At 35.6% G+C, this 27,434-nt stretch overlaps 2 protein-coding genes across 13 annotated transcripts in view; one reads left to right on the top strand and one right to left on the bottom strand.

The window, feature by feature from the left end:
• LOC126765669 (tau-tubulin kinase homolog Asator-like) overlaps window positions 1-27,434 on the bottom strand; it is a 403,818-nt gene that overhangs the window by 309,690 nt on the left and 66,694 nt on the right. For 10 of the 12 annotated variants that reach the window (XR_007668513.1, XM_050483278.1, XM_050483289.1 and 7 more), the window contains exons 2-3: window positions 6,382-6,710; window positions 5,964-6,329 (exon numbers count right to left, since the gene is read on the bottom strand). Coding sequence is in view for 11 of the 12 variants with exons in the window: in XM_050483278.1 (XP_050339235.1) it covers window positions 5,964-6,329; window positions 6,382-6,435 (420 nt within the window). In the remaining variant the exon portion in view is untranslated. The remainder of the gene's footprint in view (window positions 1-5,963; window positions 6,330-6,381; window positions 6,711-27,434) is intronic. The other 2 variants (XM_050483279.1, XM_050483280.1) reach the window with 2 other exon arrangements.
• The window catches only part of LOC126765858 (uncharacterized), a 76,969-nt gene that overhangs the window by 46,725 nt on the left and 2,810 nt on the right, over window positions 1-27,434 (top strand). The window contains exon 2 of the mRNA XM_050483536.1: window positions 17,934-19,301. Within this exon, the coding sequence (XP_050339493.1) occupies window positions 18,099-19,301 (1,203 nt within the window). The 5' untranslated portion in view covers window positions 17,934-18,098. The remainder of the gene's footprint in view (window positions 1-17,933; window positions 19,302-27,434) is intronic.

The following is a 27,434-nucleotide window of genomic DNA, read 5'->3' as shown; positions in this document are numbered from 1 at the left end:
ACGTTCCATTGCCCGACCATGAAGAAGTTCGAAATTGCCCGCCTGAAGAACAACAAAGCGGCAGGGGCCGACGGATTGCCGGCCGAGCTATTCAAACACGGCGGCGAAGAACTGATAAGGTGGATGCATCAGCTTCTTTGTAAAATATGGTCGGACGAAAGCATGCCCAACGATTGGAATTTAAGTGTGCTATGCCCAATCCATAAAAAAGGAGACCCCACAATCTGCGCCAACTATCGTGGGATTAGCCTCCTCAACATCGCATATAAGGTTCTGTCGAGCGTATTGTGTGAAAGATTAAAGCCCACCGTCAACAAACTGATTGGACCTTATCAGTGTGGCTTTAGACCTGGCAAATCAACAACCGACCAGATATTCACCATGCGCCAAATCTTGGAAAAGACCCGTGAAAGGAGAATCGACACACACCACCTCTTCGTCGATTTCAAAGCTGCTTTCGACAGCACGAAAAGGAGCTGCCTTTATGCCGCGATGTCTGAATTTGGTATCCCTGCAAAACTAATACGGCTGTGTAAACTGACGTTGAGTAACACCAAAAGCTCCGTCAGGATCGGGAAGAACCTCTCCGAGCCGTTCGATACCAAACGAGGTTTCAGACAAGGCGACTCCCTATCGTGCGACTTTTTCAACCTGCTTTTGGAGAAAATAGTTCGAGCCGCAGAACTAAATAGAGAAGGTACCATCTTCTATAAGAGTGTACAGCTGCTGGCGTATGCCGATGATATTGATATCATCGGCCTCAACACCTGCGCCGTTAGTTCTGCTTTCTCCAGGCTGGACAAGGAAGCACAGAAAATGGGTCTGGTAGTGAACGAGGGCAAGACGAAATATCTCCTGTCATCAAACAAATAGTCGTCGCACTCGCGACTTGGCACTCACGTCACTGTTGACAGTCATAACTTTGAAGTCGTAGATAATTTCGTCTATCTTGGAACCAGCGTAAACACCACCAACAATGTCAGCCTAGAAATCCAACGCAGGATAACTCTTGCCAACAGGTGCTACTTCGGACTGAGTAGGCAATTGAGAAGCAAAGTCCTCTCTCGACAAACAAAAACCAAACTCTATAAGTCACTCATAATTCCCGTCCTGCTGTATGGTGCAGAGTCTTGGACGATGTCAACAAAGGATGAGTCGACGTTGCGAGTTTTCGAGAGAAAAGTTCTGCGAAAGATTTATGGTCCTTTGCGCGTTAGCCACGGCGAATGCCGTATTCGATGGAACGATGAGCTGTACGAGATATACGACGACATCGACATAGTTCAGCGAATTAAAAGACAGCGGCTACGCTGGCTAGGTCATGTTGTCCGGATGGACGAAAACACTCCAGCTCTGAAAATATTCGACGCAGTACCCGCCGGGGGAAGCAGAGGAAGAGGAAGACCTCACTCCGTTGGAAGGACCAAGTGGAGAAGGACCTGGCTTCGCTTGGAATATCCAATTGGCGCCACGTAGCGAAAAGAAGAAACGACTGGCGCGCTGTTGTTAACTCGGCTATAATCGCTTAAGCGGTTTCTACGCCAATTAAGAAGAAGAAGAACACTCGTTGGCATTAATTTATGAAGACTATCTCTTTCGAATGTTAGCTGGGACTACGTCTCAGATGATTCCTCCCTTGAGTCCAATTTTCGATGACTTGTTCGAAAATTTCGACTCGTAACTGGGGAACGACATGCGCGATGTTTTGCTCCAAGGCCTGAATTGAAGAGGAATTGACCGCATAGACAATATCATAATTTACATATCCCCACAGGAAAAAGTTTAACGGTGTGATATCACATGGCATGAAATATATTTAGACATAAATTACTAAACTTTAGCAATGCGCAGTTCCGTTACTCATATTGCTAGCAATTTCGATTTTTGGCAATCATAAATTGCCTTAAATATGCCTCTTTTTACCATCAGGGTTGCGGTTAAAATTTAGGCACAAAATTGGCAACACTAAATTTTTGTCTACATATCAGCAGGGTGTCAGCAAATATGCAACCCACTTCTGGTTTGCTGTAATTATTTTGTAGCTTGAACGCTTTGGTAATTACGTTTCTTGTTTATTATTTCTTATACTCTTGCAACATGTTGCTAAAGAGTATAACCGTTTTCTTCAACTAACGGTTTTTGTATAACCTAAATATATTAGATATAAGTTTATATCTACAAGAAACGCTAACAATTAGGGGTTTCACATAGGCTCATAAAGTTATAAGTTATAACGATCCGAAAACATAGCGTTCAGAGTTGTATTTGCGTAAACTTATTTCAGTATGCAATGCAACAACAAATTTTTTAAACTAGTATAAAAATTTATGATTTTATGATTTTACGATGCTTTATGGCACGTTGTGAGTACCCCAAATGTATTAGTGGTACATACATATATTTTATAAATGTGTATCGTTTATCACAGATTTGTGGTTCCGATTTTTTCCACTTTTAATTGTGTTTGGACTTTGCGTGTTCAACCTCATTCTTGAGCTTCTTTAGTTTTAAACAGATTTAAGATTTGAATACTTATTGTTAGGCTTTACCAATCAGAACCAATAAATTATGAAATATTGAAAACAAAAAATTAAATTTCAAGTATTGTTTTTGGGAAAAAAACACACTGAAATGGATGTAACCTTTGATATCCTTCGTTTTATTTTGGTGAGTTAGACTTTTTTAGATTAATTTCAATTCAGAGGATAGGGGTAGTCAGAATTTTCAAAAAAATATTGTTTTTTTACATTTTCGTTAAGTGTAATATCTTAAAAATATTCTCTGAAAATTTCACGATGATCCGATAATTAGTTTTTGAGTTATTCGACAAATAAAAAAGAGTGCTCGGGCACTTCGTCTTATCTATTTATAAAACTAATCTTTTTTGTCCGATTGATTTTAGATAAATCTCCAAGGACTTATGGTTGCCACCGCAAGTACCTTTTTTAGGAACTGGGTCAACACAAAAACCTATAACTTTGGAAACTAAATTTTTATTTTTGTTTTTAATATACGTGACTTCAAGTCAACACATTCTATAATAATGCCATATTACTACTTTTTTAAAGTAACACGATTTAATAGCAAAAAAAAAAAATACTGAAAATTCTCATTTTTTCGTGCCTCTGACTACCCTCTGACCCCTTAATTTGTGATAGTTTTTCATTTTTCCCAAGGGCAATTTCATGATTAAACATTTTCCCGCTTTTTTGCATTGGATTGGTTTGTTGCAACTTTTAACGAAAATTTAATTGACAATATCCATTTTATTTTGGTAGTTACAAATTTTTAGGTAAAATTCATGCATGTACATTATTTGATAGTTAAATCTTTTACCATCTTTATCCAACGTTAATTAGTTGTTTGAATCGACATTAACACCACTTCAATTCGAGAGATAATTTATTATTGAGGTTTGACTATATCCCATTACTTTCTTTATTATTTTCATACTCTTGCAACATGTTGATACAGAGTATAACAGTTTTGTTCACATGAGGGATGTGTATATATATACAAGAAAGTATCGGAAATTCTACATTTCCCCCACTCATCTCCCGCTTATATGGAAGACAGGTCCGATTCAATCCGTCTTTGACATATAGACATACCATTGTAAGAGACGGATTATTTCAGTTACATGTGTATATATCACACATTGACCGTCATTTTGATCAAAAGTTAACTATAGGTGCCGGGGTCTAAATTGTTTTTTCCCACAGGTGCCCCTGGCTACTGCTATACCCTATACCAAATATCAGTTTTATATCTTAATTTAGTGCTTAGATAAGGCACTATATAAGTTTTCGGTCAATGGGAATTTGTAGGCGTGGCAGTGGTCTGATTACGCCTATCTACGAACTCGAACTTTTTATACCCTGAACAGGGTATATTAAGTTTGTCACGAAGTTTGTAACACCCAGAAGGAATCGTCGGACCCAATACAGTATATATATAAATGATCAGTATGTCGAGCTGAGTCGATTTAGCCATGTCCGTCTGTATGTCTGTCTGTATATATACGAACTAGTCTCTCAGTTTTTAAGATATCTTTTTGAAATTTTGCAAACGTCATTTTCTCTTCAAGAAGCTGCTCATTTATCGGAACGGCCGATATCGGGCCACTATAACATATAGCTGCCATACAAACTGAACGATCGGAATCAAATGCTTGTATGGAAAACTTTCACATTTGACAAGATATATTCACGAAATTTGGCATATGTGTTTTTCTAAGGCAACAATATAATCTCCGAAGAAATTGTTCAGATCGGTTAACTATAGCATATAGCTGCCATACAAACTGAACGATCGGAAACAAGTTCTTGTATGGAAAACTTTCACGTTTGACACGATATATTCACGAAATTTGGTACATGTTATTTTCTAAGGCAACAATGTAATCTCCGAAGAAATTGTTCAGATCGGTTAACTATAGCATATAGCTGCCATACAAACTGAACGATCGGAATCAAGTTCTTGTACGGACAACTTTCACATTTGACAAGATATATTCACGAAACTTGATATATGTTATTCTCTAAGGCAACAATATAATCTCCGAAGAAATTGTTCAGATCGGTTAACTATAGCATATAGCTGCCATACAAACTGAACACATAGTTACTAACAGAAAAAATTATTAAATTTAAAACTTAACATTCTAAGAAATAATTATAATTTCATAACAAATACAATGGGTATATAACATTTACATTAATAAAGAAAATTTAAGCTAGTGCTTCTGAAAATTAAATGTTGGCGCCAAAATTTCCCAATCAACAAGAATATTCTAAATATGAACAAGAAACTGGTAAAGAAGAGTTTTTACTTAGACCCGAGGAGCCGTTTTTGATTGCATTGCGATAATGATTTGTAAAAACACTGGCAGCGGTGTTGATTTAGTTGTTGGAGCATAGTCAGGTACAGTTGGCAACGCGGCCAAATTCATCAATACCAAAGTAGATGTCAAATAGACAAGACACATCGCCATGTTAAAAACTAAATTACAATTTGTAATTAAAATTAGTAGTAAATTTTTAATTAAAATTAGTAAAAATAATTGCAATGATTTGCAAAAACACTGGAAGCAGTGTTGATTTAGTTGTTGGAGCTGGTGCAGTCAGGTATAGTCAGCAACGCCCAAAATCTGACGTTTTAATTTATCATAACCAAAGTGGACGTGAGGCGAGAAATTTCGCGTGTTCATAAAATATTGCTTTTTGAAGGAAAAAATACAGTTGAAGCAAAAACTTGGCTTAATGGCGAGTTTCCGGACACTGCCCTAGGAAAAACAAACACCAAGGATTGGTATGCTAAGTTTAGACGTGGTAAAATGAGCACCAAAGACGGTGAACGCAATGGACTCCCAAAACTGGTTGTTGCCGACGAAAACATCAAAAACAGTCCACAAAATAATTTTGGATGACCTTACAGTTAAGTTGTTCGAGACAGCAGGCGTTCTAGAAATGTCAACTGAACGTGTACATAATATCATTCACGAATATTTGAGTATGAGAAAGCTCTGTACCAAGTGGATGCAACGCGAGCTTACTAAAAACAGCGACGAGGTGATGATTGGGAGCATCCACCGTATTCTCTATATCTGGCCCCAGTGACTATTTCCTATTCTCAGAAATCAAAGAATGCTCGCTGGGAAAAAAGTTTCTTCTAAAGAATGATCGCCAAAACTGAGATTTATTATGAAGCAAAAAAATAAAAAAAATAGATTTTGCCAAAAATGTGTTTTACTATGGTAGGCCGACGACTTTTCAATTGACTTATTAAGTCGTAAACGAAAATACATTTTGCTAAATTTGTACATATGTTTTCAACAGCAATTTATTGTAATAACAAGAAATAGACTTATGCATTTAATACAGACAAACTACGTTTGTGCTATAGTGAATCTTGAATTCAACAATTACACGTACAAGATAAATTAAGAAATTAAGTGTACTTACAGGTTTAATATCACGGTGTAAAAATCCTACTGAATGTATGGATTCTATAGCTTTTAATATCTGCAGTCCAAGTCGCAAGGTAGTACTCAACGAAAATGCTCCACGAGGTTGTGCTCGACGTAGTTCAGCAAGGTTTTTTCCTTGCAGTTGCATAACAACATAATTAAAACGGTCATTTCGTCCACAACCTATAAAGCGGCAAACATGCTCTTTGCCTTGCAATTTCTTTAGAACGGCTACCTCCATTTTTAGAACTTGTTTTGGCTGACGTGCTGATTCCACTTTTAGCGCAACTTGTTCGCGTGTTATCAAGTCTTGCCCTTCATAAATTTCTCCAAACCCCCCACCACCTATTTTTCGCACAACCTAATACAAAGGATATTGAATTTAAAAAAAATATATTATTCTGATAACATACTTTCCATCGTTCTTTGACCACGTGACCTGGTTGCAAAAGGTCTTCCGAAGTCATTTTAATATCTATTACTTCAACAGGTAATTGGTAATTATCGTTGGATAATGTTGTTGGTTTTACTTGTATGACCTTTTCCTTAATTTCCGCATCACATATATATTTCACAAGTTTAGAAGCTGAAAGTTTTAATAATCTGAAAATATTATTTTTCTGGAACAGCTGCTCTCATCTGTTGGTACCCTTTGGTATTGGCGGTACCTGAAGCTGTTATGGCTTGCTTGTGTAAGTGTCTGCTTTGATACCTTTCTGGTTCCAATATAGTAACCTCATCTCTAAAATAAGAAAGAAAACAATTCTATAAAATTTTATTTTTTTTATTCTTGCACATGTTGAACAGAGTATAATAATTTTATTGGAAGTATTCGGATATTTAGTTTCTAGCAGGCTTTGCAAAAGTTTCTTTATTATTGCTGACGTTCTAAGCTGTCAGTAGCAATTTATGTTCAGCCTGAACGGTCATTTTGTCTTTTTTTGAGAAAAATGCCTTCAATTATGTATAAAAAAAAACACAATCGAAGAAAGAATATATGTAGTTAAAAAAAACTAAAAAACGTCTTCAAATATATTATATATTATGAAAACCATATTTGTGCGTTGTGGATAAAAACTCAATTACTGAAAAGTAGGAAAACGCTTAAAAATTTTAATTTTACTCCAAAAGTATATTTCTAGAAGTAATAATTTGTATTCCCGTTGTATTTTAACAAATATTTACTTTTACAAAATATTTACCTTTCGGAAAAAAGGAATAACGTATCAGAAGATATACTTGTAAAAATCTACCAATAGAAGTGTTTTAACCATCCGCAGCGTTTTGAATAGGAATTCGCTGAAGTTGGTGCAGTGATCAGAAAGAAAACAACAAATAAAAGAAAAACCACTTACTTCAATTCTCGAAAGTAATCAAAGCCTCACTTAGTATCATGTATTACTTTATATGTGCTGGTTATATGGGCATACTCTAGGAATAAAGCCGTTTATATGTAAAAAATAAAGCGTTTGGAGTTCGCAAAGAAATCATGGTACCAAGTTTCACTCGAAAGTAATTTTTAGTGACGAAACGAAGTTTAACAAATTTGGAACATCAAATCACAACCATGTGACAACAAAGTTTTACCAAAAGTGAATTCCAAAATGTACAAAAAATATATATTGCGTAGTTTTAGTTAGGGACAAAAAAGCGGCTTTGTTTTATTCTATGTACTAGACGACCCGTCCACGTTTCACTGTGGCTGATACATAGGTAGTACTACTAATACCATCTACAAGGTCTGTCGCAAAAGAAACAGAACTTTTTAAATATAACTATTTCTGGTGGCGCCACCTATTGGTGGGTATATGAAATAAAAACTTTGATCTCTTGTTGACATTTCGTAAAAATTTTAAGACAATTGAATAACTACAATCGATGTTATCGATCAAAAAGTGACAGCAGCTTTTGGTCATCGGTCGTAAAACGCATTTTGAATAAAGAGCAAATATTAAATTTTGTTTTGAACTTGGGAAAACGTTTACTGAAACATTTCAAATGATGAAAAAGGTTTATGGTGATCAGTGCCTATCCCGTAGTAATGTGCATGAGTGGTTTAAGCGATTCCAAGAAGGTCGTGAGGGCCTCTGTGACAATCAGAAGTCGGTCGTCTTTAGAAGTCAAAAATAAAGACAATGCTGATTTGTTTTTACGATTCCGAGGGTATTGGACACCGAGAGTTCGTCCCACCTGGCCAAACGATTAATGCTGTGTTTTACCTTGGTGTTATGAAGCGTCTTTTGTCACGCATTCGTCGTGCTATTATTCATCGAAAGATTACGGAGCCAGTTTTATTCATTGCACTGTGTATTTGGTTGCAGTTCTATTCTACCATTCCCAATATTTAGCAATAGAACTATTTTTGAGAAAGGATCAGTTTATAAATGTACGCATATACTTCATCGTTTCCCTTTAAATATTACACTGCTCTGTGCCTTTATGTCAACACTCCAGTTGTTCCGCTATTTTTTTATGTTAAATGTCGGTATTGATTTCTTATGAATTCATTTGCGCCCTTCGCTCATAATCTATAATAGTAGCAAAGTAACGGCAATGTCAGGACGACGAAAATGTCATTGCCAAAAATCGCTTGTAGGCAAAGGCATACTCGGGGAGAAGTATACAGAATTGGTTTTATGAATGAATCAACTTTGCTCGTTGAATGTGCGCTAACGTTCATAAATGAAAAAATTGTTGTTGCATAATTTAAATTTTGACGTCAGCAATTTGGCTGCCATATTGATTTCTGATGCTCTTTGAGACGTGTTTTTGGTGCGGTCCTGGGGTTTTGTGAGGAATTCCTAGTTTTTCACACCAATAGTTAACAATTTTCGCTTTTCGAAAGCAAGTTAAGTACAATTTGTATTTTTTAATTAAAATTCATTTGCACTTACCCGCATATATTTTGCGTTTTTTTATTCAAAACATATTATTTTTCCCCTTAAAACAGCAATCCTAACAAGACGCGTGCTAATATTTTTGCATTGCCGTTTTTGTTTTGATCACTCAGCTGTTCTCCTTTTTGTTTCTCCTCTTTTGTATTCCCTTTGGTTTTGGCATTGCCAACTACAAAAAATATAAGCAAGGTTTTAGGGGCAGTGACTGAACATACTTATTGCCAGTAGCTTCGAACTATTTTCTCATTGAGAAACTCAAGAATTATTAGAACGCCTCCTAATGGAAAAAGTAATCTATCCCCCAGTGCTGGATCAAAGAGAAAATGCGAAAATGCCAACCACATAATTGAAGGTGGCAAACTCTCGGAAAAAATGCGAAGTAGCGAAACTACCCAAAACTTTAACCAGTTGGGTTGTAAAATAAAAGAACTGGAGAACATGATGGCTGGCCAAAGGCACATAAACCAGGCTATGCGCCACCTAGTAAGCAACATAGTGGCGCTACATGCTAAGGCTGAGAGAGGCGGAAACCTACCTAAAAGGATTATGGTAGGAAAAGCATCCCAGGTTTCTTCAATGGCTAAGGAGGTAAATACCCCGAAAAGGATGCGTGAGACAATAATCTTTCTACCTCCCACTAAAAAGCCGAATAATACAAATAAAATGGAGCTGCCCACCTACAGCGAGGCAGCGAAATTGATGCAAGCCAATACAACGGTTAGACCCAGCGCAGGCGAAGCTTAGGTGGACGTTGTAAAAAAGCGAAGACCACTCGAAAAGAAAATTAGATCGAGGCCAGACGCCATCATACTCACGAAAAAGGATGGAGAATCATACGCAGATATGCTCCGAAAAATAAAAGTTGACAGTGGCTTAGAGGAATTGGGCTCAAGCGTCACGTACATAAGAAAAACCTTGAAAGGAGACCTGCTATTAGAGCTGAAGAACCAAGCGGATAAGAGAGCCGAAGCGTTCCAAAGTGCCTTAGAAGGAGTGGTCGGTGAAATGGCTGTGATACAGCCCAAAACCCACAACGTTATGATTATTTGCAAGGATTTGGATGAAATAACTTCTCCAGAAGAGGTTTGCGAAGCCATACAAAAAGAGTGTGGAATAGAAAATCTGGGAAAAATAAACGTTAAGAGTGTGCGAAAGACCCGAAGCGGTCTCAAATAGCTGTCTTATGCCTGCGCGCACAGGACGCCAAGACTGCGCTCATGGTAGGCAAAATAAAGATCGGGTGGTCTGTATGTCGCCTCCGGGAATACTCACCTATTCCCCGCTGCTTCAGGTGTTTCCAACTGGGGCACATGGCGCACAAATGTTCCAACCCCGTGGACAGGTCGTCTCTATGTACACGTTGTGGAACCGGTGGACATGTAGCGAAGTCATGTACTAACAATCCAAGCTGCATGCTTTGCAAAGGAGCACACTCGGCTTTGAGTACTACGCAGCAGCACAAGAGCTACTAAAACAGACAGTATTTGAAAAAGCATTGATGTCGCCTTACTAAGCGAACAATACTCTCAGCGTTCGGAAAGCGCTTGGACTACAGACATATCTGGCAAGGCTGCAATATGGTCATGTAAAGGACAACCATTTACGTCTCGCTCCGGAGGCCATAATTTTTTCACATGGGCAAGTATACGAGGCATATACTTTGTTAGCTGCTATGCTACTCCCAGCGCAACAATTAAAGATTTTGAAGACTTCCTCCTGGAACTTGCTCTAGAAACCAGAGGCAAATCACAATTATATTCGCAGGTGACTTCAATGCGCGGTCGACCGCTTGGGGTAGTAGGCACACGAACCATCGTGGGCGTCTGATACTTGAACTCCTCGGCCAAACGAATCTTACGATCTTCAATAGCGGAACGCAAAATACTTTTCAAAAGGGAAACAAAGGCTCTATAATCGACCTCATGTTCGCCAACGACGTCCTTAATAGGCACATCAAGTGGGCGGTGTCGGACATATTTACAAAAAGTGACCACATGGCTGTTATTGCTGAAGTCTCATATGCCGGAGGGACGAACGCCGCAGCAGGAGCATATGCCAAAAACGAACTTGGAAAGAAAAACACTTTGATGCCGAACTTTTTGAGATGGTCTGGAGTTCAGAAAATATACAAGGAGAAAACGCCATGCACTTGGTATCCTCAGTGCGAAAAGAACTGTTCACAGCATGCGACGCAACCATGCGTAGGACAGTACACCACAACAACCGGAAGCCAGCGTATTGATGGAATGAAGAAATAGCTGGACTTAGAAAGCTCTGCCATTCAGCTAGACGCCGCTTACAACGAAATCAACGGGAAGAAAATGAAAGCAGTCTCAGATAAATATTTAAAAGTCAGAAGAAGCTTCTAAAATCAGCCATTGGCCGTAGTAAAAAGAAGTGTTTTGAAAAACTCTGTGAGGAAGCAAACGAAGACCCCTGGGAACAGCATACAAAATCTGTATGTCTAAATTTAAAAATAAGGCATATCAACCCAAAAGCGCATCCATTATGAGAAATATCGTGGAAACCTTGTTCCCAAAACACCACACTATTTCTTATGCTAAGCCCCGAACCGAAGTCGTAGAGACACCACTGTTAGTTAGTGAAGAAGAAATATTGGCCATAACTGAAAAAATTAAAAGCAGCAAAGAGCATACCAAACAGAGCATTAAAGGAAGCCATGCCTTTGAAACCAAATGCAGAAATGTATAATGCGTGCTTAAAAGAAGGAATATTTCCCGACCCATGGAAAGTCCAGCGTTTGGTTCTACTCCTAAAGCCTCCGGAGGAACCTTCATCATATCGACCTCTGTGCATGCTTGACACGTTTGGCAAAGTATATGAAAGCATAGTATACGGCTTTTGGAAAAAGAGGTCCACCATTGACGTATTATACGATGTCGTTGATACTGCGAAATGCGCAGTAAGTGGCAAGCGATGGAAAGGCGGAACAAAAAAATATTGTGCGCTGATCACCCTGGATGTGAAGAATGCCTTCAACTCAGCAAAGTGGGCAAACATAATCAAGGCTCTGTACGACATGCGCGCTCCTCAATATCTTATGGAAATTGTCATAAGCTATTTTGAAAACAGGCGACTTTTATCCGATAAAGATGAAGGCACCAAGAGCTACTTTATCTCGAGTACCGCAAGGCACCGTACTAGGCCCCCTTTTATGGAACATAATGTATGATGGGGTACTAAGGAGACACCAACCAAAAGCTATTAAATTAGTTGCATACGCAGACGACCTTATTGTGGTAGCAGTTGCTAAACACCTCGATGACCTCCGGAGCAAATGCAACGAGTGCATAAACGGTCTGCGCCAATGGTTCTTCTTAATGAGTTTAGAACGGGCGGAGCAGAAGACTGAAGTCTTGCTCATAAGTACAAGAAAAGTGAAGGAAAGTATTTCTCTCACCATAGGGGAGTGCCAGATTCATTCACAGCCACACCTAAAATATCTGGGAGTAGTAGTAGACTCAAGGCTCAAATTTAAGGACCACCTAGAATACACTGCGGGTAAAGCGAATAAAATCCTGAATGCCTTATCAAGAATGATGGCAAATAAAGGCTGCGTGCGTTCCAGCCGGCGTTTTTACTTGCAAAGGTAATGAGATCGGTTATATTATATGCGGCTCCAATATGGATCCAGGCGCTAGGCATCAAAGCATATGCCAGACAAATAAACACAGTGCACAGGTTGTCGGCACTAAGAGTTATCAGTGCTTTTCGAACAATTTCAAGCAATGCGGCTGAAGTAATAGTGTTCATAAAGATATGAACATGAAAGTTTTGTAACCTTAAGATAGAATTATATATACAAAATTATATTTTTGACACAACTACATTAATACATAAAAATATACATGTAAACAATAAATTAAATAAAAAGTATATACAGTCCACTAAATGTCAAGTGCAATGGTAAGCAACAAAATTGTAATATGAGACTTGCTCATAAAAATGTGAAAATCATTGCACATAAAAGAAAACTCATAAATTAGAGTATATGTACATAATACTAATATTAAAATACAAAATATACATACTCGAAATATTAATGCACACAAGCAACAGATAAGAAAGTATCAAGCGTGTGTACGTATGTGTATAAGTGCGTTAGATGCACTAATCTAAAAAACTATAAAATATCAATGCGTTGGTATCTCAAAAATGCAATAAAAATATAATACATATTTACACATGTGTATGCACACTAAGCATACACACATATACATATATACATAGTTAAGAAATTAGAATTAAGAAATGTATTGAGGGAAGAAATTTTAATAAAGAAAACCAGAGTCAAAAGTGAACTCTCACAGTACAGACTTAAGCAAAGTCTGTCTTAATCTGTAAATTTGGTCCTTCAATCCTCTTATTGAAAAAGAATCGAGCAAGTGCAAGTACTAGAAGCCTCTTAAATGAAAAAGAGCATTACTTAGCCAAGTAAAAATAAATGTAAGCCGGAATAGCAAAGACTACCCGCATTTATAAAAATTACTTTTAGTAAAAGTTAAAAAAAAAAAAAAATTTTAAAGCGTCCTTGTGGCTATAACAACAAGAACAGTGCAAAAAAAAAATATATATATATACAAAACCATCTATAAAGAAGCAAATATGAAGAATTTGCTAACACGACAGAAGGAGTTGGGAGATCTAGCTGCGTTGGAGGAGCAGAAAATCCTGAGCGGAAAAATAAGAAAGGCTTCATGTCTGGAATATATGGATCATATTCAGACTGTTATGAAAGAGTTTACTGCAAATCATAATAAAATAATGGCTAAGAAGAGTCAAGAAGCTGAGGAATACATTGCGAAGAACTACTTCGAGCATGTAATGCAAACAATGGAGAATTCTATTCAGAATTTAAGAATTCAAAGTACTGCCGAAGGTGTTTCAGCAGTGAGCAGCATGTGGCAAATAGAATCTACGCCACAAACTATTCAGGTCGCATCACCTGAAGCCGCGTCTGGCGTTGAAAGAAAATATCAACGTCGAGCAAAAATGCTCAAAAGCACGATGGATGAAATACGAAGAAATGCATTGGATTCTCTCGAGCAAATGAGAGAATTCAAAACCAAGCTTCAAATACAATTTGAAAATGTTGAAGAATCATATTTTGAAACTCAAAATATCAAATTAGTTAAAACAACTAAAGAATCTATTGAGGAACAAATAGATGTATTTCGTCAAGAATACAAAATCATCATCGAAAGGATAACGGAGAAATTAAATAATTATAATTCACCACAAACAATGTATTCCAATATAAAACTGCAGGAAATTAAAATTCCGATGTTTTACGGTGAAATGAAACAATGGTCGTCATTCCACGATCTTTTTAAAAGTTTGGTGCATGATTCAAAGCACTTTACAGAAGTGGAAAAGATGTTCCGATTGAAGACATCATTAGGTGGAGAAGCTGGTAGATTAATTCAACATCTACCAGTAACAGCAACAAATTATGAAGCTGCTTGGCAAATTCTCAAGGAAAGGTATGAGAATAGAAGGCTACAATTTACAGCACAAGTAGACAGACTACTTGATCAACGGACAGCAAATGGAGAAAGTACACAAAGCATGAAGCAGCTGTTAGATACCACCAAAGAATGCATTTATGCTTTAAAAGGGCTAAATCTAAATTTAAATGACGAACAAGCCATCATAGCTCGGATAGTGGTTCGAAAACTAGACAAAGAAAGTCTACGTTTATACGAGCAAAACGTAAAAAAAAGTAGGGATATACAAAGCCTAGATGACGTCTTCAGTTTTCTGGAACAGCAATATCAAGCTCTAGGAGCAATACGCGACAGAAAACCAACTAAATGGAACAATCAAAAGCAGCCACAGCGAACACCTACATTTTATACAGCGGCACAAAATAATTGTGTATACTGCAAGGTTCCTGGGCATCAAATTGGTGAATGCAGAAAGTTTCAGACATTGACTACGATGAATCGAAGAAGATTCATAACAAACAACAAGTTATGCTACATTTGCCTTGATCACGTATATGAAGGAAAATGTAATAATAAAAAGAAGTGCAATAAGTGTGAAAGAAATCATCATAATTTATTGCACTTCAATGAATTCCAAAAAGGAAAAGGAGGAAGTGAAGAAAATGTCACAAAAACATCTTCCACAATGATGACGAAACATTCAGAAATGGCGATACTCCTAGCAACAGCACAGATAAGGGTGAAGGCAGCAAATGGAGAGTATGTGACATTGCGAGCTCTAATCGATCAAGGATCCCAAAAAACTACTATTTCCGAAGAAGTATCTCAAATACTTCATTTACCAAGAAGAAGAGAAGTAACTGAACTACAAGGTTTAGGAAATACCACAGTGGGAGTGTCCAAATTTAAAATCAACATTAAAATCAAGCCGAGACTCCTAAGCAACGAGGCGTACGATGTCGAAGCACTAATTTTGCCGAAATTTGCGAGTGCTCAACCAGACAAAACGTTTAAATGGGATATAGAACAATTGAAAAACTACACTTTAGCTGATCCCAATTTCAATAAATCAGATCGAATCGATATTGTCATTGGAAGTGACATATATGCCGACATACTAGAAGAAGGTATATTTAAAAAGGATCGAATACTAGGTCAAGCTACGAAATTGGGCTGGATATTGTCGGGAGTTTTACAACAACCGAGAAAAACAATACAATTTTAGCAGCGGTTACTACAACATTGGAGAAGTTTTGGGAAATAGAAGACACTACAACTCCAGCAGATACAGCAGATGATGATGAATGCCTAAGAATTTTTGAGAAAACAACAGTAAGAAATGGAAATAATCGATTTGTCGTCAATCCACCTTTTAAACAAAAAAGAATTAGGCGATTCTCGCAAACAAGCTATGGCGAGGTTTCTTAATCTTGAGAAAAGTTTCGCTACAAATAACGAGTTAAAACAACAATATGTGCAATTTATGAAAGAATATTCAGAAATGGGCCACATGGAAAAAGCAAGTGAAAATAAATGCGGAAAATACTATTTGCCACATCAAGCAGTGATTCGAGAAGACAGTAGAACAACTAAACTACGAGTAGTTTTCGATGCGTCTGCAAAAACTACAAATGGAAGTAGTTTAAATGATATCCTCTTCATAGGACCGAGACTTCAAAGAGATATATTTGACATTATAATCAAATGGAGACTTTGGCAATATGTATTAACTAGTGATATTGAAAAGATGTTTCGACAAATTAAAATAACAGATAGTGATCAAGATTACCAACGTATATTGTGGAGAGAGACAAAAGGAGAGCCGATAGAAGAATACAAACTACAAACAGTTACATATGGGACAGCATCAGCTCCTTTTTTGGCAACGAGAACTTTACAAGAAATTGCCAAACTATGCGAGCCCCACAACTATTTGCTTTCAAACATCATTGAAAACGACTTCTACATGGACGATTTAATGACAGGAGCAGATTCAATAGATGAATGTAAGGCCAATCAGTATGAAATATCGAAACAACTACAAAAATATGGATTTCACTTAAGGAAGTGGATGTCAAACAACAGTGAAATCATAGCAACAATTCCGGTAAATAACGCGAATGAAGTAATAAAAATAGCAGAAGACGAAACAATAAAGACATTGGGTATTCAATGGGATCCTACCAAAGACATGTTTGGATTTAATACGAATCTTTCAACGCAAAAGCTGGTTACAAAAAGACAAGCTTTGTCTGATTTAGCGCGAATTTTCGACCCAATGGGATGGCTTTCACCAACAACCGTTATAGCAAAGTTATTTATACAGAAACTTTGGTTGATGAAACTCAACTGGGACGAGTTACTTGACGAGAATTTAACAAAAGAATGGCAAGAGTTTATGCAGCATATACCAGAGATAAAACGAATAAAAATTCCTAGATGGTTTGAAACTAAAAACAACTTTAAATTTGAACTACATGGATTCGGAGATGCTTCAGAGAAAGCTTATGCAGCAGTTGTATATACTAAAGTTGGATCAGTTATAACAATTGTTGCTGGTAAAACTAAAGTGAATCCAATTAAAAATAAGAAAACGTTACCAAAACTGGAACTATGCGCGGCTCACCTACTTGCTAAATTGCTGCAAAGGATAAAAACAGTCATCAACAGAGAAATGAAAATATTTGCTTGGAGCGATTCAACTATAACGTTAGCATGAATAAATAATTGCCAAAGTAAAGACAGATTTATTAGAACACGAATAGGAGAAATCAAATTACTTGTTTCCAATGCGAAATGGCAACACGTTGGAACAAAGGACAATCCAGCTGATGTAACAACCAGAGGGGTACTGGCGAACAAACTAATAGAACACGATCTATGGTGGAAGGGACCAAAATGGTTGCGAGAAGAGGAACATCATTGGCCAATAAAGAAGATTATTCAAATCGATGCAACGTATGTGACAACCTCAGAGGAATTACATTTCTTGGATAAGGTAATACTTAAATATTCTAGTTTAAGCAAATTAATAAGGGTAGTAGCTTATATTCTGCGATTTGTAAAAAGAATAAGAGGGAAAAAAATGCCCTGAATACTTAGTTAAATCGGAAATGAAGGAAGCTGAAGAAATGTTAATAAGATTTCAGCAAAAATTACAATTTAGAGAGGAAATTCAGAGTTTAGAAATAAAAAAAGAAATTAATCATAAAAGTAGCATTGCAAGCTTAAATCCAATTTTGGATAATAAGGGAATCCTTCGTGTAGGAGGTAGATTGGGTAATTCAAATCTTCAATTTAATCAAAAGCACCCAATAATATTAAATAAGTCACATTTGTCATCATTGATAATTGAAAAAAAAGCTTTACATGGAGGAAACAAGTTAATGGAATCAATGATTAGAAGGAATTACTGGATTGTTGGATTGAAGAATTCTATAAAAAAGACAATTCGAACTTGTAGTAGATGCGTACGTTACCGCAAAGAAGTAGCAAAACAATTAATGGAAAATCTTCCAGAATTCCGAGTATCTATGTCAATTCCATTTACACACGTTGGTATAGATTATGCAGGACCGATTCATATGAAATGTTCAAAAGGACGAGGACAAAAAACATTTAAAGGATATATAGCTGTATTTGTTTGTATGGCAACAAAAGCTATTCATTTAGAAGCAGTAAGTGATTTAACAACCGAAGCGTTCCTAGCTGCTTTGAAAAGATTTTTTGCTAGAAGAGGTAAAAGTCAACATATATATTCGGACAATGGAACAAATTTTGTCGCAGCTTTGTAGAAGATTAGACCGAGATTTTAAAATGGCAATCCAAAATAATTCAGCCGTAGCTCCCATATTAGAAGCAGATAAAATTCAATGGCATTTCGGGCCCCCGGCAGCTCCTCACTTCGGAGGAATTTGGGAGGCAGGAGTGAAGTCGGTGAAATATCATTTAAAAAGAGTGATAGGCGAAACTAAATTGACATTTGAAGAAATGATTACTTTGCTATCACAGATTGAAGCAATACTGAATTCACGACCTTTATGTGCGATAGAAAGTGAAAGCGATATAGACGTTTTAACGCCTGGCCATTTTTTAATAGGATGTCCAATAATAGATTGTCCTGAAGCAATTAATGATAACCAAATAGGTTCATTAGATAGATGGAAATTAATACAAAAACTTAAAAAAGACTTTTGGAAACAATGGGAAAGCGAATATGTTGTAATGTTGCAACAACGCATGAAATGGAAAACCAAACAAGCTAATCCCGTACAAGGACAAATAGTTATTATTAAAGATGAAGAAACTCATCCAGCCAAATGGCCATTAGGAAAACTTATTGAAACTCATCCGGGAAAGGATGGAAATATAAGAGTTGTAACTCTAAAATTACAAAATGGCATACTTAAACGGCCCGTTCACAAATTATGCCCACTGGAGGTAACAAACAGCAGTAGAGCAGAGGAAGCAAATCATGTGACAAGTTTGCTGACTTCGAAAATAACAAAAAATACTGCAACCTCAGAACGACCGAGTAAATCAAGCAAATTGATGATGTGGTTCTTAACGATACTCATGCTAGCAACACAAACTAAGTCATTATACATTAATGATACATCTAAATCAGGAGCTTCAGTGACTAAAGTAAAAAATAATACAGCAATATATTTGGAACCGATTAGTAAAATGGACATAATAAATTCAAAATGGAATTTAATAGTCTATTACGAATTAGGTACTTATTATGATCGGATGCATAAAATACAAGAATTTATTAACAGACTTGAAAATCAATGCAAAATATTGACCTATTACGAAGATGCCTGCATAATGATTACTGCAACTTTAAATGACAAATATAATAGTCTTAAAACAAATAATGAATTGTTTATGAAAAAACAAAATAAAAAAAAGCGAGCACCATTCGAATTCGTTGGTTCAATTTACCATATATTATTCGGAATTATGGTTGCTGATGACCGAGAAAATATGGAATCAAATATTAGAAATATTTTCGACCACCAAAAAGATATAGCAAAATTGTTTAAAAGGCAGACATCGGTAGTTGATTCTACCATAAATATATTAAAAAAGACAACAGATGAAGTTAACCGTAATTTTGAGAAAATGAATCAACAACTTAATAAATTTTATAACGAACTAATAAAAGATCAAAATGCTGAACGAATGACCTTGATGTTTCAAGTATTAACCATTTCAATAGGAATAGTTATGGACGAATGTGAAGAAATCCAAACTTCAATAATTAATCTTCTAATTGACATAAATCATGGTCGCATAAATCCAAAACTATTAAAGCCTTCGCAACTTAATAAAGAAATTGAATTTATTAGAAACAAACTACCACACAAATTAATACTACCTGGAAGACAATCGGGTAACGAATTAAAAGAAATTTATAAATCGATGACTGCTAAAGGTTTAATTGTTGATTCACGGCTAGTTATAAATTAATCCACTTCAAATAAATTACAAAGGGAATATGATTATTCCAGAAATAAAGGCAGAATATTTAATATACAAGTTTGATTTGAATCAATATTCACTTATAAACCAAGTAGATCTAGATAAATGTTCTACTAACTCAGAGAATCATTACCAATGTCCTGGAAATTTAGCTTGGAAATCAGCGACGGATAATTCATGTGAAGTAGCAGCTTTAAAACAATTAGAAAATGAAGCATGTGATTTCAAACCTTCTACAAATGAAAACGTTTGGATAAAATTATCTTCTCAAAATCGGTGGCTTTACAAATTATTTAGCAAAGCAATGATATATCTAGAATGTGATAATAATCAACAAATGCATATAGAAATCCCTAGTCAAGGCATTATGACAATAAGAGAAGGATGCACAGTCCGGCATGAAGGAGTAACTGTAACAGCATCTCATCACATACAATCTGAAATTAAAAAAGAATTGCTATCCTCTTCTTGAGTTAAAGATATTGAAGATATTCCAGAACTACAAATAAAACCTTTTGATTCAACATTAATAAACAATACCAAAGATATCGTACATCTTAAACAACAAATAGAAATCCTCAAAACAGAAAATATAAAATTAAAAGGTATAAATTTTCATCACGTAAGTGGTCACGTTTCGCTAACATTAGTTTTGATAATAGCATTAATCATTACTATTTTATATATAAGATCCAAATGTGTAACAGGAACTGTGACTGTTCCATTTGAACTTCCAGTTAGACATAATTAAAAAATATTAATAATAAAACATAATATACAAGTAAAGTTAAGATACAACTTTGGCCCCTGGCAGAATGTTCATAAAGATATGAACATGAAAGTTTTGTAACCTTAAGATGGAATTATTTACACAAAATTATATTTTTGACACAACTACATTAATACATAAAAATATACATGTAAACAATAAATTAAATAAAAAGTATATACAGTCCACTAAATGTCAAGTGCAATGGTAAGCAACAAAATTGTAATATGAGACTTGCTCATAAAAATGTGAAAATCATTGCACATAAAAGAAAACTCATAAGTTAGAGTATACATAATACTAATATTAAAATACAAAATATACATACTCGAAATATTAATGCACACAAGCAACAGATAAGAAAGTATCAAGCGTGTGTACGTATGTGTATAAGTGCGTTAGATGCACTAATCTAAAAAACTATAAAATATCAATGCGTTGGTATCTCAAAAATGCAATAAAAATATAATACATATTTACACATGTGTATGCACACTAAGCATACACACATATACATATATACATACTTAAGAAATTAGAATTAAGAAATGTATTGAGGGAAGAAATTTTAATAAAGAAAACCAGAGTCAAAAGTGAACTCTCACAGTACAGACTTAAGCAAAGACTGTCTTAATCTGTACAAATAGCCAGTATGATGTCCATTGACATCCAGGGTGACGAATACGAGCGAGTGTACAAATTATCAGAACCAACTACAGGAGCCAAAAGAAGAGAGAGAGTGAAAAGCTTAACTATATGGCAGCAGCGGTGGCAAACCTCACTCAAAGGGCGGTGGACCTACAGACTCATACCGGATATCCGTTCCTGGATCGACAGACAACATGGGGACCTGGATTTCCACCTAACCCAAATACTAAGTGGACATGGATGCTTTAGAAGCTATCTGTACAGATTCCAGCACGACATTAGTCGGAATTGTCCGTCGTGTTCAGAGTGCTGTGAAGACTCTGAGCATGTTTTCTTTTATTGCCCGCGCTTTATAAGTACAAGGGAAAAACTTAAAACTACACTCGGTGGTAGTTTTACGGTGGAAAATTTGACGACACTCATGTATTAGTCCACTGAGAACTGGAGAGCTGTCAGCGAAGCGGCAGCCTCAATCATGAAAAAACTGAGACATATAGAGCAGAGTAGGCGTCCGTCAGTTCGTGCCATAGAAGAGACTTAAATGTCTTATCACTCCCACGAAGTAATACTTAATCAGGTGGTTCCGTGGGAGAGTCTGGAGTTGGGAGTAGGTAAGGTTTAGCGGATTAAAGTTCCGCACTCCGGCTTTTGATGCTTCTCCCTACTTACAAAAAACAAAAAAAAGTGTATACATTATTTGTGTGGGAATGTCATACGCACGTATTTACATGTGTACGAATATAAGTATGTTGATGATGTTTGAGACGATTGTTGTTTTTGTAGAACAATATTTGTAGTTTTTGCGGGCGATACACAAATATACAGTATATATGTAGGTAGGTGAATTATTTGTGTGGCAATGTCATGCGCACATATGTGTGTACGTACATATAAAGCCCTGCCAACCACGGCTAACCATTTTTCTTTAATATTTCAATACAACTACACATTTTTTCTCTATGCAAAGGAGGCTCGTAGAACAAGAAGGTGAGTGAATGATTTTTATGTGATTTTTTTTTTAATAATTTGCAAATAATTATTTTATTTGTTTTTATTGAATTGAAAATCAGAACTGAACTGTAAATAGCAGCAACAGCAATATCATCAGAAGCAGCAAATATAAATTGTTAAGTAAGTATGTGAAAATAAGTGTGTGTTTGAAATTGGATTGCGCAGTCCAATATAATACGCAAAAATAATTACATACATATGTACATAAGTATGTATTTTATGCGTTTAAGGCGGCCTGCACAATTCAATATAATATGTGAAAACAAATCATATTTTAAATGATCAGAAAATATGTATCTTTTCTTTCAGATGTTATTATTATTTTTATTTAATTATTCTTTCTTTTCAGATTTTATCACTATTTTTATTTAATTAATCTTTGCTTTCAGAGTAAATTCTATTTGTATTTAATATATTTTATTTTTTCAGATAATTTAGTCTTTACTTTCAGATATTATTATCATTTTATACAATTAATCTTTCTTTTTTTTAGATAGTACAAATTCAATGTAATTATTATTTATTATCAGGTATTAATAACCTTCATTTTATTATTATATTTTTAAGATATTTGTCTTTAATTTTCACGTATCAACAATGTTTCTCTTTAATAAATCTTTTTTCAGATATTAATTATTTTTTTAAATTAAACATATTTTTATTTATATAAATTATAATAAATTTTATGATTATTTTATTAATATGTAAAAAATAAAATACAAATTAAAAAGTTTTGTTTGAAATTTTAAAAGTAGGAATCATAAAATGAAACCCTGCATCAGCTGTTTAAAAAGAGAAAATGCAACCCCGCATCAGCCGTCGATTGGGGATATTAGAGCAGGACTGATATACTTTTTTTATATGACACTGCTGAATGAGCGAGTTAAGGAACGTATTCCTTATAATCGTAACAAACATTAAAACAACCTTTTGTTTCAGTAAACAGAATGCATCAAAACAACCTTGAGTTCAAACAATTGAAATGCACTATCACTACAACAAACAATCCTAAACAAACAAGTATCAAAACAACATTGAGTTTGAATACCACAACAACCTTATCTTAAAACAAAGCAAATATATCTAGGCAAACAATACATATGTAAACAAACCTAAACAAATAATACAATCTGTATTTAGACAAACTATCAACTAGTAATAATTAAACATACTAGTTAGTATAAATAGAAGTAAGAAACATGTAATAAGTTAGTCTTAAGAGTATAAATAAAGAGTAAACATTTCGGTGCAGCTCAAAATATATTCTTTTGACTCATTTTTACTTAATGTAAAAATTAACTAGCGCAACAGAGATGTATGATCACATGTATAGGTACGTATGAGGGGAAAAATGGTTAGAATCTTCACGCGGCCTATGGCAATCCATTTTTAACTACCACTTTTTTAACTTCTGTTTCACTAGTTTTTTAACCGCTCGTCGTTGGCAGGGGCAGCGTGCGCATATTATATTACTGTTAAATGATAATATCTGGATTTGAATTGGAATTGTACTTACGTACAAATCTGCAGGATAGATACGTATGAAAGTACTAAATGATAAAAGATGTGATTTACATATAATATTAATGTATTATATGTATTAAGTTTTTTAGTAGAGATTATATATATATATATATATATATATATGTAGCATAAATACATGTATATGTAATTATATTATATTATCAAAGATAAGAAATATTTAAAAAGAATTGCATAATTTAATAATAATGTTATCAATTTTGCATGCATTAACAAAAATTTGCAAAATGATATTTGGCATCGATTTGTAAACGTGTTATTAATAAGAAGCGGACAATCTGTGAGATATAGTAATGAAATTTTGAAAGCTTTTCTCTCAAGTAATATTATGTTTTGATGCTAAAAATTAATAAAACCGGGTCAATACTACCCGATCCCAGAAACCTAATGTAGAATTTCAAACTTCCAGTTGTCTTTATATCGTTTATATTAGCCCATGTGTAAGATAGCATATCAATATTATGTAAACGTATAATTCTGGATACACCATAGTTTATGCCGAAACTATGTGAAATCGGTCCGGGAATTACCCCAGCTCCCATACACTACATAGTATTCTAATTATTCTGGCAGGCTCTATACCGAAAACATCGAAACATGTTTCCGAGTATATGTAATTGAGTATTATCTAGACTAGGGGATTGTCTGTACTGATTGCATTATATAATATATGGACCCATGTGTAGAAAAACACGCAAGTAAGGAAAGTTCTCTGAGTGACTTAGAACAAGTATCATATGGTTAGCTAAAAAGAACATCCGTTTGAAGGCCAGCTAAAGAGAGAAGGCAAACCATCCATCCCCAGATTTGCGCGATGGGTTTGGGACCCGCCACGTAAAAAACGCCTCTATGAGAAGAAGAAAACAGCCTCGGATTAGAGACACCGCTTTTAATGGCGACCACAGCAAACGTATAAGGGCTATGATTTAGTGGAATGCACCAGGAATGCCCGGTCCCTATATTGAGAAGGTGCCGATGGTTGATGTAAAGGCTGACATCACCGGGACAAGGGCGGAGACAAGTTGGCCCTTGTGACATTTTCGAACATAACACTGACTTGCACCCATGCTCCGATGGAAGAGGAGGACCACAACAATGTCAAAGCTGTGATTAGCGACTTTCACGCCAGGGTGGGCAAAGAAGGTATCTTACGCACAACGGTTGGTAAATTCAGAGCCATGATAAAACATCCATAAATGGGTTGCGCTTGATCGATTTCGCAGGGACCCGCAATATACTTATCTGTAGCTTACTAGCTTCAGGCATACGAAAATTCATCAAGCGGCCGCATGCGGTAAATACATTTTATTAACAAAAACAAGAAGAAACGTTAACTTCGGCTGCACCGAAGCAAATATACCCTTGACAGGTGCATTTCTTTTAGTAAATATGTGTTCAGTTTGTATGGAATCTATATCCTATAGTAATCTGATCTGAACAATTTTTTCGGAGATTATATTATTATCATAAGCAGTAATCCATGTCAAATTTCGTGAAGATACCACGTCAAATGCGAAAGTTTTCCACATAAGCCCTTGATTCCGATCGTTCAGTTTGTATGGCAGCTATATGCAATAGTAAGCCGATCTGAACAATTTCATCCGATATTACATTATTTCTATGAACAATAAGTTATACCAAATTTCGTGAGGATATATCGACAAATGAGGAAGCTTCCCATGCAAGCATTTGATTCCGATCATTCAGTTTGTATTGCAGCTATATGCTATAGTTAACCGATCTGAACAATTTCTTCGGAGATTACATTGTGGCCTTCGAAAATAATCTCTACCAAATTTCGTGAATATGTTTTGTCAAATGCAAAAGTTTTCCATACAAGAACTTTTTACCGATCATTCAGTTTGTATGGCAGCTATATGCTATAGTAAGCCGATCTGAACTATTTCTTTGGATATTACATTTTTGCTTTAGAAAATAATCTATACCAAATTTCGTGAATATTTCTTGTCAAATGCAAAAGTTTTCCATACGAGAACTTTTTTCCGATCGTTGAGTTTGTATGGTAGCTATGTGATATAGTAAGCCGATCTGAACCATTTCTTCCGATATTACATTACTATCTTAGAAAATAACCTGTGCCAAGTTTTGTGAACATACATTGTCAAATGTGAAAGTTTTCCATACAAGAACTTGATTCCGATCGTTCAGTTTGTATGGCAGCTATATGCTATAGTGATCCGATATCGGCAGTTCCGACAAATGAGCAGCTTCTTGAAATGAAAATGACGTTTGCTAAAATTCAAAACGATGGGGAGTTCGAGCAAGCAAATAACTGCGGCAATATTGCAACCCTAATGTTTTGCAGATACTCAGCTGATACTTAAACAAATATTTTGCAAATATTTTGCGCGGTGTGCAGGTGCATTGAAGAAGTGAAGTTTAAGAAGTCTTAAAACTGAATTTTTAATAAATTTAACAGTGGATAACTTGGTGTATAATTATCTTAAATACAAAAAAGCAAGGAAACAAAGTTTTTTGCGTAAAAAAGTGGCTTATGACCGAAATTTTAAAGAAGAGGGCAATAGTAAAATCGCAAAACTTCTTTAAAACAATTCGATTTTATCCTCAAGATATATATTTATCACATTTTCAATGTCTCGTGAAACACAATTAATGATAATAATTAGTTATAAACAAAAATAAAGAGCGATTTCGCTTGCCTCATTTTTTCCATCATAAATTTTGTTGATGCCGATTTTGTCACTTTTGCGCGCAAGAAATGTCAAAATTTGAGTTGCTCGAACGTTTGACATTTGCAAAAGTTGCTACATTTTTGCGTCGAATATAATGCTTTGCAATATTGCCGCAGTGATTGAGACTCGAACATCCCCGATATCTTAAAAACTGAGGAACTAGTTCGTATATATGCAGACAGACCGACGGACAGCCGGACATGGCTAAATCGACTCAGCTCAACATACTGATCATTTATATTTATACTTTATAGGGTCTCCGACGCTTCCTAATGGATGTTACAAACTTCGTGGCAAACTTAATATACCCTGTTTAGGGTGTAAAAATACACATGGATGTCGAGTTTAAATGCATTTAATTTGGAGAGTAAATTGTTTGGTTTTACAAAAAAATTTGCAAAACAAATGTACTGGTGCACTGATCCAAAATCGGTGGCACCTAAGATCAACGGCGAACAAAATGAAGTGACGTTCAGAATCGTAATCCAATCCATGTATGGATGCTATACCGAAGGATGCTGTAGCCGGGTGGTGGCGAAGTCGAAGTTTTATCAAATCATAAAATGCAGCGCGCGGGTTAGTTGTTGATAAAACGAATGTACTATATATGTATACGAATTATGATGAGCGATGATTGTGTAACGAATTGTGTCGAAAGAATTGTGTCTGCTAACCCGTTGTCCATTCTTTTTGTTTAGTGGGTTGGTGTACAGGTGTGGTGAGTTGTGTTGTAGTGTGATCAGCTGTGGTGAATTGAGTTGTTTTATTAGGATGCGCCAGTTTTACCGAGTAGTGGGGGTGGATGCTTAACTCATTTAAACACTTTTCAACCAACCAATTTTCTTGGTATTAGCCAACATTTCGTCTATATCTTAATAGGAGTCATATTTAATTCCCACGACAACGTCTGGTGTAATTAACGTGTGTACC

This window comes from Bactrocera neohumeralis, unplaced genomic scaffold (assembly GCF_024586455.1).
Source record: "Bactrocera neohumeralis isolate Rockhampton unplaced genomic scaffold, APGP_CSIRO_Bneo_wtdbg2-racon-allhic-juicebox.fasta_v2 cluster11, whole genome shotgun sequence".
Lineage (NCBI taxonomy): Eukaryota > Metazoa > Arthropoda > Insecta > Diptera > Tephritidae > Bactrocera > Bactrocera neohumeralis.
This window is presented reverse-complemented; position numbering and strand designations above follow the sequence as displayed.